Here is a 14,315-nt window from a genome sequence, read left to right as displayed (position 1 = left end):
CCTAATCTAATGGTACGAAAACAGGCATGTTTAATTTTAGCCTATTGCAAAAGAAGACCCAGGGCAGTAGACTGCATCTACCTTATGCTTGGTTTTGGAGGGAAATTTACATTGGCCACAGTCAGTTACTCAGTGTGTGACAGTGGTCACTGTCAAGGCCTGTAGGCCCACACTGGAGAGAGCCTGGCACCTCACGATGCAATCCAATCACTCCAGCTTGTCACATATTCAGAAGCTCAGAAAGCTCAGCAGTGACAGGTTTATTTTTCAGAAATGCTGAGCTACAAATTAATAATATATCAAGCAGCCAGAATCACTGGGCTGACTGCGGGTCTGATTGCCATAGGTAACTGACACTATGCCATTATGGGAGATCCTCTCGCTTAAAAACCTACATTTCAGCGCTGCTGAAATTCAGTGACCAGATGCAAACAATGGGTAGGGGCTTCTGCTTAGCACTCTGATTTCCAGCTGTGCTCGAAGTGACTCACTCAGGAGATCAGTGGAAAAGTAGTTCAGTCACCCCAAAATGATAGGTTCCTACTCCTTGTTCCATTCTCTATCCCTGGAAAGCCACCATGGCCCTTCCAAGGCACTGAATGTGGCACACTGAGAATTACAGCAGCCCAGTGCTTTTCAAAGCACAATCGCCTGGGTCAAACAAACAAACAAACAAAAAATAAGACTCTAAGGTCATTCACTGCATTGCTCCCCGAGTGCCCTTGAGACTGAATCACCCTGGACTTCATATCAGATTTCTCCCTGTTCTGGGGCCACCAAACAATTCTAGTGGTGGTGGTGGCTATCCTTATCAAAAAGTAAATGTCATTCCCCAACTGCTTAAACTATGCTCTATTCATCAGGCGTGGTATCCTACCTCAGGATCACTTTTATAGTAATTTCCATGGTCTTACTATTTAAAGGAACTCTTCCAGAAGCATCTACATCTGAATTCACCTGTCTACTGCTATTACCTAGCCAGGGATAGTAAGAAAGAGATTTGGTTGGAATTTCTCTGGTGTCACAAAATACATAAGCATTATGACTTGTTCTGCCTATCTGGTAACTGCAAAATTCACACAGTATTTTTTCACATGGAATAACCTCTTCTATAATGACTATTACCACCCTCTTTATTTCACTGCTAAGATTGATACCTCAAAGAGGTATAAGCCACCCCCAAAAAGCTTAGAGGTGACACTGACCAATGTGTCAAAGACTACTATAGGCCCGCTGTACCAAATATGGCTGACAATTCCTGACAATGGACAGGAGTGGTGGCATTGGGGGTCTCTTAGGTGGGAGAGTTTATGATTCTCAGTCCTACACATCTGAGCCAAATTAAAAATTAAACACTTTCTTGGATCCATTCAAGTTTTCAAGATTACAAATCCCATTGTGTCTTTCCTATCTGTTAAGACATTGCTTTAAAATATTTTTTTTTCTTTTGAGACAGAGTCTTGCTCTGTCACCCAGGCGGGAGTATAGTGGCACAATCTTGGCTCACTGCAACCTCCGACTCCCGGGTTGAAGGGATTCTTGTGCCTTAGCCTCCCAAATAGCTGGAATTACAGGTGCCCGCCAAAATGCCCAGCTAATTTTTGTATTTTTAGGAGACACATGGTTTCACCATGTTGGCCAGCCTGGTCTTGAACTCCTGATCTCAAGTGATCTGCCTGCCTTGGCCTCCCAAAGTGCTGGGATTACAGGTGTGAGCTCCCGCATCCAGCCTATAGTTTTAAAACTTAAAATTTTACAGCCAACTCTAAAATCCTAGCTGGTAATTCCAAGGAATTGATTGAAGAGAAAGTGGGCTTGATGCATAGAAGCTGGCTCTTGTAGTTGCTAAAGTAGGTAGAGAACAAACCCAAAACTCTGAAGAAAGCCCAGAAAAGCCCTGACCACCTTCTGTTTCCCTGGTCCCACAGAGGAGGGAGCTTGGAAGAGGGTTGGCTTCTCTCTATGTGATCAAGAACAAATAAAAATGAGTGGTGGACAATCACTCTGATCTTATTCACGTCAGTCATCCAGGACTCCTCTCTTTGGCTTTGTCCTTCTCACATCCCATTCCACTTCTATCTGGCTGCCAACTTTTTGGAAACCATTTCTCAATTCTGGTCTAATGTCTTGAACTTGATACCTTAATTCAACTATTTCTACCATGGTCTTCAAATGAACTTACCTTGTCTCCAGTGTTAATAATAAATGAAGCCTAATACCCTTCACATGACCCGAGTTCATCTTCTATTTCTCCTATTCCATAGACACAAGTCCCAGACCTCTATCAAGCCCTGTGAAATCCTTGGCCTACAACCATTAGAAAATAGCCTTGTTTCTTGGCAACCATAGACCTAGGGCAACTAGAGCCCTCTTTGAAAACCAATACATTGATGCTCTGCTCTGTAAGTTAGAATCAGTGTGTTTGATTACTACAAAGAAGAAGCCTGGCTAACATGGTGAAACCCCATCTCTACTAAAAATACAAAAAATTAGCTGGGCGTGGTGGCGGGTGCCTGTAGTCCAAGCTACTGGGAAGGCTGAGGCAGGATGGCATGAACCCGGGAGGCAGAGCTTGCAGTGAGCGGAGATTGTGCCACTGCACTTCAGCCTGGGTGACAGAGTGAGACTCCGTCTCAAAAAAAAAAAAACAGAAAAAAAAAAAAACAAAAAACAAAAGTATCCTACTCAACCAAGATACAATGAGGCTTAGTCTAAAAAAGCCATTTAGATAGCCTTACCATTAATGAAGGAATCTGGGGAGTTAGAGGTAAAACTGTAAACAAATGGAGAAAAGCAACTGTAGGTATGAAATGGCACATTCTTAAAAACTAAACTAGAATGATATGAGAATATTCCTTTCAACATCAAATTTCCTTCCCAGCTCCTTTCTATTTTGGAGGCTGATCATGATTCTTATTGCCTATCTTAAGAAATGTTTGTATTTTAAGAAGTGCTGGTGTCTTAATTCAAAGGAATGATATTATGAGGCATTGAGTGCAATGACAGGCAGAATTTTTACAATAGAATAGCCTTAGAGAATATCTCAGCCTCCATCATATGAGCAAGTGCTTACTCTGTCCACTTAGAGGTCAGCTGTATTCCTCCATATCTGAAAATAAAAGATGAAACCATCATATTTTTCAGGGCCCTCCAGTACTACACAATGCAATTATATATATTTATATTAAAATGACTAATTAAAATAGAATTAATGCTCAGGTTTATCAATAGAAGCATCATCATAGTCAAAAGACAAGAAAATTTAAGACTTCTTGGCAAGAAACAGAAGAGGCCATAAAACAAGCAAGTTCATGTGAAATTAGAAGTTCCTATACCTTATTAGTAAGTTTCCATATTGTGACACTTTGTAAGTATCCTGAATAATGCATGTATTATGGGCTGAATGTTTGTGTCTCCCCCAAATCCATATGTTGAAGCCCTAACCTCCAATGTGATGGTACTTGGAGGCTAGGCCTGTGGAATGCAATTAGGTTTAGAAGAGGTCATGAGGGAGGGGCTCCCATGATGAGATTAGTTTCCTTATAAGAAGAAAAGAGACAAGAGCTCACTCCCTCTCTCGCTGCCCTGTGAGAACACAGCAGGAAGGCAGTCTTCTGTGAGCCAGGAAGAAAGATCTCACTGGGGAGCCAAACTGGCTAACACCTTAATCTTGGGCTTCTCAGTCTCCAGAACTATGAAAAATCAGTTCCTGTTGTTTAAACCACCCAATCTATGGTGTATTATTATAGCAGCCTAGCTGATCAATGCAATGTATATGTTTTAAATGTAAAAAAGTGTTCGATTCACATGCCCTTAACATTCATCTACTAAAATCTCTCTGTTCTTGGGTCAATGATCTAGGGATGTCTTTGGGCCAAACAATTCAGATGAGACAGGAAAACAGAGAATTCCACGGCCCATTTAGTCCAATATTTCTATTCTTTGGTGGAAAAAGACCTGGTGGCAATAAATGTCATTGTAAAAAATTTTGGGGATAGGTATCCATACATGTGCTGTAGTGACAGGCATACACATGTTAAAACATAACATATACAACCACATCTTAAAGTCTAGTTGATGGAAAATCATAGGCCAAAAATAATGTTAATAAAAATGTACATTATAACACACTGTAGGGTTAACCCCATAACCACAACAAGCTCACCTGATCATGAACTTAAACAGTAATTTGCCATTAAAGGCAAAAAATAGCAGCAATTAAAAATCATGAACAACTTAAGACAACATGGATGATGTCCTGGAAATGAAATATCCTTCCTCTAAATTATAGAAATTCCAACTATCACTTGGTTGTGGGCATGCACAGTAGAGCTCTGAAAATGGTTAAGTGCTTTGTGGCAGGGACTTCTTAGAAAAATCTAAATCTTCAGGAAACCATAGCCATGAGCTAATTTTAGTTTTTGAACACTAAATTTTAGTAACTCTTAAACTCATTCAACTAGTAATTGCTAGTAAGCAGCTTATATGAAAGTGAAATGCTGTGAATTGCAACTCATTTGCTAGTAAGACCTATCAAAAGAATTTGCATTAGGGGGAATTTGAGGTTCACCGGCAGGCGTCCACTGCATGATTGAGAACCACTGGCTGCTGTGTGGGGCTGTGCTGCTAGCTGCACTAGAGGAATCAGGCTTCCTGGCTTAGCCTGCTACCCATGGTCCATTCGGCTTTAAGGGCCGTGCCTCACTCTCTACTAAATAACTCAATGTTGTTATGCTGCGGTAGTTGCCTAGGAACCCCAGAGAGATCTGGCTGCTCCATGATGCTGTTCTTGCCTCTTTCGTGGGAGAGAGAAATGTTATTTCTAGCCACTGGGCTAGAGCTCCCTCATATTCAGTCATTCTCACATAAACAGAGTGTGATGATTTAGGAAATAACGTTAAGAAACAAGAGTCAAATTTTTGGCAGCTACATATGACATGTACATAAGCAAACACCTGTTTTAATTGCAATTTCTAGGTACAATATTTAAAAAGTTTAAGCACAATAGCTTATTCTAACAGAACATGGGCTTTTAAAAGCACAGACTCAAAACTGGGAACTGTCAGTTCTTTAAAGGTAGAGGGTATGGACATCAATTAAGCATGCTAAGAATATAAACTTTTTGAAGATTAATTTCTGAATAATACATTTGCTTGAACAATAATGTTCATTATAATGTTATTGAACATGATATATAATGAACATTATATATAATAACATCAATAATGATATTCAATAATGTTTGATAACATTATAATGAACATTATTATGTGCAAGCAAATGTATTAATTTCTGAGTAATATATTTGCATTAAAACTCCTAAACAAATTTAATAATGACAAATGTGTACCACTGGTTCTTTTAGATAAGCCAGGATGCATTGCCCCTCTGCATCTTGTGATAGACTATTTAAGCCAGAAAATATATTTTACAAGTTGAAACATTTATTTTTTACTTGTATGTAGGAACATTTAGGACAAGTTCTTGAAGAGACCAAAGGTCTAAAAATAAAGAATGATAGTATAATAGTTTACAGTACATCCTAAAACCTGTATATGGCATATTTTCCATTATGGTGTCAAAGAGAGCTTGTGAAAACATATTATAAATCCTAAGGCAATTTTCATTTCCAGAAAAACAGCAAAGTCAATACACAAAATAAAGTGCATTGCTAGATGATCACAAACTCCTAACAAAAGTTTACAATTTCCTGCAAAAGAAATGCATCATCTGCTTCAGGATGTGGGCAAGACAAGCATGTTCCTGTGGTAACCATTTCTCATACAAGGAAAATAGCTAGAGAGACAAAAATCTTTGCTAAGCTGCAGCCTACTAGGTCTCCTGATTTGTAAGAGCAACAAGAATAGAGATTGAGCTGTTTAAGAAGTAATTTAGAAATCAACATTCGATGAATGAGTAAAGTCTGTCAAATAAAATGACTTCTAATTTACAATGGAAAGAAATATCTTAACACAGTTTGATACTGTCAAAGCATTTTATTATATGGCATTATACTTTAGGTGGATGTAATAGGTCTAGTATATTTTACAACCATACAAAACAAACATCCACATTTATCTTTTAAGGTTCTAGTCAATCCTTAATAATTATTCTCTTAGTGCTACAAATATAGATTCATTTAATTAAAATATAGTGTACATTTAATTTCTCATAATTTCATATTATTTCCTTATCTTTTAACCACAAGGTAATCTTCTTGTAATATTTACTTATTAGTGTTATTTTGCACTTTTCTTTGCTCATTGTACTTTATTCATTTTATTCACTCTTTGTTCCATAAACCTTTGTTGAGTATTTACTATTAGTGAATAATTAGGTCAAATCATCTTTCCATAGATTTTTTTCATGTTGCACTTACTGAACTTCTGGGACTCATTTTGTAATTTTTCTAATAAAAAGCCTCACTCCTCATTCCATTGATGTTGATCCACTCAAAACTTCTATCCAAAAGCTATGACTGTTACACCTTTACTTCTAAGGGTGAGATGGAGTGGGATGGGGAGAGTAGGATGGTGAGGAAAGAAATGGATATGTATTATATGCATCCAACATGAAGTGCACTCAGCTGTGTTTAACTCATGTTATTTTAAATGAAGTAGGTATAGTAGTATTCCCTTTCCATAAATTGAAAAATGGAAATCTATTAGCCCTTAAGGAACTGGTCACCTAAGATTGCACAGTTAGTAGCTGGCAATTTCAATAATGTAGCTCTAGTCTGTCTAATCTCAAAGGCTTTACAACAGTTCTTCTAAAAATCACAGTTGGCACCTGATACTTTTTATTTCAATCTTTGAAGAAAAGATTGTTTGAATCTATGCTATTCATAAAACCCAGACCTCCTCCTCTTTCATTTTGCCCGTAAAAAAATCTATTATTTAGATCGATTACAAAAGAAATACATTTTAACAATGGTTTTTGAAGCCAAAGCAGACAGCTCATAGAAAGAAAAATGCTAATAAATAAACTAAAGCATTTTAAAAATTCTGAAATCTGTCTACTTAGACAATTACTATGCTTGATGTTTTTTCAGACCACTCCCCTAAGATTACTAGAAACAATAGATAATAGCTTATGTATAGTTTAAGCAGCTAAAAAGTAGCACAAATATACAAATTAAAAGAAGGGAAAATGCAAACAAAACATGCCTATTTTTATTAGTAGAAATGAAATAAGGAATATCACAAAATTAATGTTAAAGAAAAAGGATTTATTATGTAGCATTCTAATTATTTCATAACAGTAGGTACCTTATATTCTTCATAATCATTGGTATCTAGCAAGTCCCTTTTCTCCAGTTCTATAAGTTGTTGTCTTGAGGGGTTAGCAGGTAGTGTCTTAACAGAGGCTTGTTCATATATGGGTTTTGCATTAAAAAATAGTTCCTTCCAATCATGCATCAACTTATATGGAATCAGGCTATTGCACAAAGAAAAGGTAGAGATGAATCAATGGTTAGTCAAATATAGATTTTAAACATTGGTATTTGTATTATATTTATGTAAATTAGCTCACTTTCATCAGACAAACAGAAATAATTACTGAAAAATGATCTTAAAGGTTACCATGTGTGCAATGACAGTAAGACTAATATATATTAGATTTTTCTGTTACAAATTATTTACAAAATGTAAACCTAATGTTCTCTTAAAGGGGCCTTGAAAAGCACTCAGTTTGTTCATTTTGCACAGGAGGACACTGATACCAGAGTATTTAAATAATTTCCTAAGGTTGCATAGTAAGCTGACATCAGAGCTGAGAATTAAGGAACCTAAGTGTTCTGACTGTGCTCATTATTTTTAGATATATTGTTCTGCTATGAAACAGTCAATAAAAAAGTTTAAAGAACCAGTGGCATAAAGTAACAATCATTCTTCAAACCCACTAAGTTCCAAACATTTTACTAGCCACTAGAAATATAATAGCAAGTGGAATACCTGGCTTTAAATAGCAGACTCTGGGAAAGAAGGGCAAAAAATAGTTGCATAAATACATGAAAGTTCTGAATAAGAATTATACAATGGGAAAGTATAACAGTATGACTCAACTTAACTTGTTGGTTCCAGGAAGGTCTCTTTAAAGAAATCACTGCCAAGCTGAGGCCTAAAGAATGCTTAGGAGGCAGCAAGGACAGAGTGATGGGAAAATTGTTTCAAGACAAGATGTGCGAAATGTCCTGATGTGATCATAAACAGTTGGACTAGAACTTGAAATTACAACTTAAAAAGTAGTATTTCATTCTGATTCATGCTACAACATGAATGGACCTTGAAGACATTATGCTACGCGAAATAAACCAGACACAAAAAGGATGAATATTATATTATTCCACTTATATAAGGTACCTAGAAGAAACAAATTCAGAGACATCAAGTTGGATAGAGATTATCAGCGGCTGGGGATTGGAGGGGATGAGGAGCTATTATTTAATGCGTACAGACCTAACAACTTTTCCTGTTTAAAAGGCTGTGTGTTCAGGGCTCTTGAACTCCTGACAAACCTCATATTCAGGTACTTCCTCCGTTTTGCTTTCTCCACCACTTGTTAGGGCTTTAAAAAGCCCCCAAATTACCTATTTCCTCCTAAAAACCTTTTAACATTCTCTTTCAGTATGACTTACTATGACATCTGTAGACATTCTATGGCTTCATGATTGCAACCCACTAAAGTAGTCCATGTATTTTGAAAAAAAAAACTGTAGAAGGAAAAAACCTTAGCTATCTGACCTTTACCGTAAAATTCTTTTCACATTTAAGGATATGAGGATAGAAACAGATAAAATGGCAAAAGTAGGAACATTTTTAAAATAGCTTCTCTAGTCATACAGAATATTGGTGTCCATGTTCTTGCCAAACTTCTCCTTTTCCTCAAGATTCTGACCTTGCCATTCCCCACCTGATCCACTGAGGCTCCCGAATAAGAAAATCACCTGCTATGGCTTCTGGGGCCCTGAATACCTTCCTTGTTAGCTGACATTATTAAGATTCCATGCATACTTTTGGGCTAGCAATTCAGTTTTCTTAGAGGATTCAAATTCCGTCAGCTCACTTCAGATCAACCTGTTCTGGTGAAGCAATTATTAATTCAAAATAAAACAGTGAGGAAAAAAATGCTATTATATATATTTAAAAAAATAAAAAATAAAGGGCTGCTTTAGAAGCAGTATTATACTTTCCATTTCAGAATGAGATCTGTTGACTTTATATAAGTTAGTCTGGAAATTCCAGCTATGTGGTCTGCTTTTTTTTTTTTTTTTTGAAACGGAGTCTCACTCTGTCACCCAGCCTGGAGTGCAGTGGCGTGATCTCTGCTCACCGCAACCTCCTTCCCCCGTGTTCAAGCGATTCTCCTGCCTCAGCCCCTCGAGTGGCTGGGATTACAGGCACCTGCCACCGCACCTGGCTAATTTTTGTATTTTTAGTAGAGATGGGGTTTCACTATCTTGACCAGGCTGGTCTTGAACACCTGACTTCGTGATCCACCCGCCTCAGCCTCCCAAAGTGCTGGGATTACCAGCGTGAGTCTGCTTTAGCTTATGTGAAAGGAAAATATCTTGGGCCCTTTCGAGCTGGGAACCACTCGGGCAAATCTGCCTCCCATTCTATTTAAGTCATCCCTTTGCTCACAGAGACAGATGCAAATTCTGATTGCCTTCTTTGGAAAGACCTACCAGAAACTCAAAAGAATGCAGTCTTCAGTCTCTCACCTATATATGACCTGGAAGCCCCCAGTGGGTGGGCCTTGCTTTGAGCTGTCTCCATCTTTCTAGATGGAACTAATGTACTTACTTCTTGCATATTGATTGATGTCTCATGTCTCCCTAAAATGTATAAAACCAAGCTGTGGCCTGACCACCTTGAGCACATGTCGTCAGGACTTCCTGAGGCTGTGTCACAGGTACGTCCTCAACCTTGGTAAAATAAACTTTCTAAGTAACTGAGACCTGTCTCAAGTTTTCAGGGTTCACACCTAGTAGTCTCTATGAATCATTTATCCCACTTTCATGTTATTCTGTTGCTATTTAGATATACTTTGATTTTTAAAATTAATCTTTCTATTTTGAGGTAATTATACATTCACATTAGGTGTAAGAAATAATATGGAGATCCATATACCCTTTACCCAGTGTCTCCTGATTGTAATATTTTGCAAAACCACAGTACAGTATCACAACCAGGATATTAACATTGATACAGTCAAGATACAGAACGTTCTATCACCACAAAACCCATCATGTTGCCCTTTCAGAGCTACACTCACTTCCCTCTCACCTCCAACCCAGTCTTAGCCCCTGGCAATCACTAATCTGTTCTGTTTCTATAACTTTGGTTATTTCAAGAATGTTTTGTAAATGAAATCATAGCGCAAGTAACATTTTGAGATTAGCTTTTTTCCACTCAGCATAAGTATCTGGAGGTTCATCCAGATTGTGGCATGCATTAATAGTGTATTATTTTATATTTCTCAGCAATATTCCATGATATGGATGTATCACACTTTATTACCTATTGAGAGACATCTGAATTGTTATCAGTTTTAAGTTACTACAAATAAAGGTGATATAAACATTTCTATACAGATTTTAGTGTGAATTTAAGTCTTAATTTCTCTAGGATAAACGCCCAGAAGTGTAATCGCTAGGTTGTATGGGAGTTGCATATTCAGCTTTTTAAGAAATTGCCAAATTGTTTTCCAGAGGGGCTGTACCATTTCATATTCTCAGCAGCAATGAATTGGTGGTTTTCTCCAGAGCCTTGTCAGTATTTGGTGTTCTCATTTTTTTTTTTAAATTTTAGCCATTGTTATAGGAATGTAATGACAAATCATTGTGATTTCAATTTGAATTTCTCTAATGACTAACGAGGATGAAGTTTTTTACGTGTGTATTTGTCATCTGAATATCCTCTTCAGTGAAATGTCTTTTCATATCTTTTGCCTATTTTTGAACTGGCTTATTTTTTATTGTTGAGTTTTGAGAATACTTTATATATTCTAGATACTAGTCTTTTGTTGGATAGGCAGTTTGAAATATCTTCTCCTATTCTATACATCCTTTCAGCTTTTTCAAAGCAAAAAGTTTTAATTTTGAAGAAGTTCAACTTATAAAGTTTTGTCTTTTGCAGAGCAAAACGTTTTAATTTTAATGAAGTCCAATTTGTCAAGTTTTCCTCTTATGGATCATGCTTTTGGTGTCAAGTCTAAGAACTTGTTGCCTAGTCATAGAGCCCAAAGATTTTCTCCCATTTTTTCCTCAAAGTTTTATAGTGCTATATTTTACATTTAAGTACATGATCCACTTTGAGTTAATTTTCATAAAAGGTATGGTAAAAGGCATGTAGGCATCTTAAATGAAAGTAGTCAGTGAGTAAGTCAAGCCAGTAATCAAGGTCTCCTGGATCCCACCTTTTAGTCTTTTCATGAATCATTTGTATCTCTCTTTACTTATCAGCTTAGTATCTACTTTACAATCTTATCCTTCCTCATTCTCTATCGTGTCTTTACTATGTTATTTAAAAAACAATACTTACTTATTTGTCAACGTTCGATAGTCTGCCACTTTAGTGGACAAATCAACTATTTGGTCCAAAATTTCTGCACATATTGAATAATGCTTTTTATAACGAGCTTGAGCTCTTTCCACAGCAATCTGATCATGAAATCTCTTTTCTTTAAGGAACTGTTCTTCAAAATCAATCTTGGCTTGTTTTGCCAAAGCCTAAAAAGGCAAAAACATATTTTTAAGTCACTATAACTGAATCAAATAAAAATAATGTCATCATTTCAATAGCCAAAACGTTTTTCAGTAGAATGAAACCTCTTCTCACACCAGGAAAAAAATTAATTATGAATGAACACTTTTTGCTTAATACATTAGTACTGAGTATGATGGCAAAGACAATATTGGAAAAATCCCACTCTCAGCTTATCTTATCAACAAAGCATAATACAGTGAGAAGTGATCTAACTGGGGAAAGCCTAATTTGGATTAATGAGGAATTGGATCTTAAGCCTTCAAAAAGAAGTCCTGAGTTCACCGGTTGCAAATAGGGATCAGAGAGAAACAGGCAAGTCCGTGCCAGATCCTAAGCATAGCTGACCCCTCACTCCTACCTCCAGAGTGTCAGTTTGGACACATCTGCTATAGTCATTGCCCTTTGTCTTTCAATGGGAGAGTTCTATAATACTGATTTATACTTAGAAAATATTTTAGAAAGTCCCTGATTATACTGGCTTGAGAATATAAAGTATTTGCCAACATGTGTTAAATGTGTTAATTACAAAACCTCTATGGTTACAGCCTTAATAAGCTGATGGCATTCATTTGTAGGAACATCTATGTATGTAGAAAGCAATGAAACACTTAGCTTGTTATCACCCTCTCCTTAGTGCACTATTATTTTGTTCAGGGAATCTTTTCTTCACACAAGGTACAAAGGTTGAACTCAGTCCAGCCAAGCTGAGGATAACATAATACTTAATTAGTGGGATTCAGATGACCCAATATTGCTTTTCAGATAGCTATGCCAGCTTCTTGAGAAATTTAGTTACATGCTAGCCTGCTGTAGGAAAAAGACTTGCCTCCTGTAACAACCCAGTGAGTATCAGACAGAAGTAAACTTGGGCTTTGGAGGAGCTATGGTCGAGTTCAAGCCCTAGATTTTATATAGAATTCAAGCACTAGCTGTGAGATCTTGGGCAAGTCATTAGTCTCCTTATGTCTCCATTTCCTCAAAGTCAGGATATTAAGAGTACTTAGCATACCCAGAAAAATTACCAAACCATCTCATCAAAACAAGTATTTCCTATTATAATACTATTCATAAATGACTAGATGTGTGACAATGGATTGCTGTGTAAGGTCCACCATTTGTTTTGCTATTGCTATTTTATTTTGTGTGCTTATTTCATTTTTGTTGGGAAAGGGGTTAAGCTGGATGATCACTAAGGTCAATTCTGTACATTTGACAGATTCAGGAATTACACCAGAGTTTGTTATTCTTGTATTATTCTGTATACCCTGTTTTCATGGAGAAAGAGTACAATTTAAGTACAAAGCTTTATGACATGATTCATGAAGTGAAGAATTCAGAGGAAAAATGAATCTAAGAGAGCAGAAATATCCGATGAGAATTTATGGAGAGAGTGACACAAAAATGGATCATGAGGTTGGTTTACTACAGAGTTCTCTGAAACACATGGAAATATTTAGGATGTGAGGAATAAAAACCTTTAAGGGAATGGTAGAATGTTCCTACCAGTAATAGTGTAGCTTTCAACCCTGGTTGCTGCCATTGCCTGTCTCCCCATATCCCTCTCTTCCTCCCTTCCCCGCTCCCTCCCTCCCTTCCTCTATTCCTCTCCCTCCCTTCATCCAGCTTAGTCTTCCTTCTCCTTTTCTATATCTACCATCAATCCTCTGCCAAAGCCACCACAACTTCCTGTCTCATTACAGCTAAGTGGGTTGCAGCCATAAAAAAAGGAGGAAAAGGAAAAAGGAAGTCTGTGGGAGGTAGTAAATCTCAGTGGTTATGAGCTTGGACTCTAAAATCTGATCAAGCTGGCCTTGCTCCCTGCTACACCGCTGAGAAGCTGTGTGACTTTAAGCCTTCTAGTCTTCAATTTCCTGATGTGTAAAATGTAAATAAGGATGGTATCCATTTATGGTCATTGCAAGAATTATTTTATACATGCTTGTAACAAACATAGTACAATGCTTGACTCAAAGTAAAGCTCAAAAAAATTAAGTATTATTGTAATTATTAATAATAATAGTAGTTAGCACAGAAATTTGAAATCAGGAACTGTCTTAATACAGAATACTTTTGCAGTTGCCTCAAAGGAAGAGATTAGCAGATTTAATCTAAAAACAAAACAAAAACCCTCAAAAAATTGAGAGTGAAAGAAAAACAGTTCTTCTCCCTCGTTTTCTTTCTCTCTCTCCTCCTTCCTTCCTCTTTCTCTCTCTCTCTTTCTCTCTTTCTCTCTCTCTCTCTCCCTCTCTCTCTTTCTTTCCTATCTTTTCCCCCAAGATGGAGTCTTGCTCTGTCATCCAGACCTAGAGTGCAACGGGGCGATCTCAGCTCACTGCAACCTCCGCCTCCTATGTTCAAGTAATTCTCCTGCCTCAGCCTCCCAAGTAGCTGGGATTACAGGTGTACGCCACCATCCCTGGCTAATTTTTGCATTTTTAGTAGAGATGGGGTTTCAACATGTTGGCCAGGCTGGTCTCGAAGTCTTGACCTCGTGATCCACCTGCCTCGGCCTCCCAAAGTCGTGGGATTACAGATGTGAGCCAT

General features: G+C 37.3%; 1 protein-coding gene across 1 annotated transcript in view; it reads right to left on the bottom strand.

Annotated features, from left to right (window-relative positions):
* The window catches only part of SPEF2 (sperm flagellar 2), a 184,062-nt gene that overhangs the window by 123,791 nt on the left and 45,956 nt on the right, over nucleotides 1–14,315 (bottom strand). Inside the window, exons 9-10 of the mRNA XM_015139859.3 lie at nucleotides 11,547–11,734; nucleotides 7,269–7,437 (exon numbers count right to left, since the gene is read on the bottom strand). Of these exons, the coding sequence (XP_014995345.3) occupies nucleotides 7,269–7,437; nucleotides 11,547–11,734 (357 nt within the window). The remainder of the gene's footprint in view (nucleotides 1–7,268; nucleotides 7,438–11,546; nucleotides 11,735–14,315) is intronic.

The sequence above is a fragment of the Macaca mulatta genome, chromosome 6, assembly GCF_049350105.2.
Source record: "Macaca mulatta isolate MMU2019108-1 chromosome 6, T2T-MMU8v2.0, whole genome shotgun sequence".
NCBI classification, from domain to species: Eukaryota; Metazoa; Chordata; class Mammalia; order Primates; family Cercopithecidae; genus Macaca; species Macaca mulatta.
Note: the sequence above shows the minus strand (reverse complement) of the source record. Positions and strands in the feature narration are given on the sequence as shown.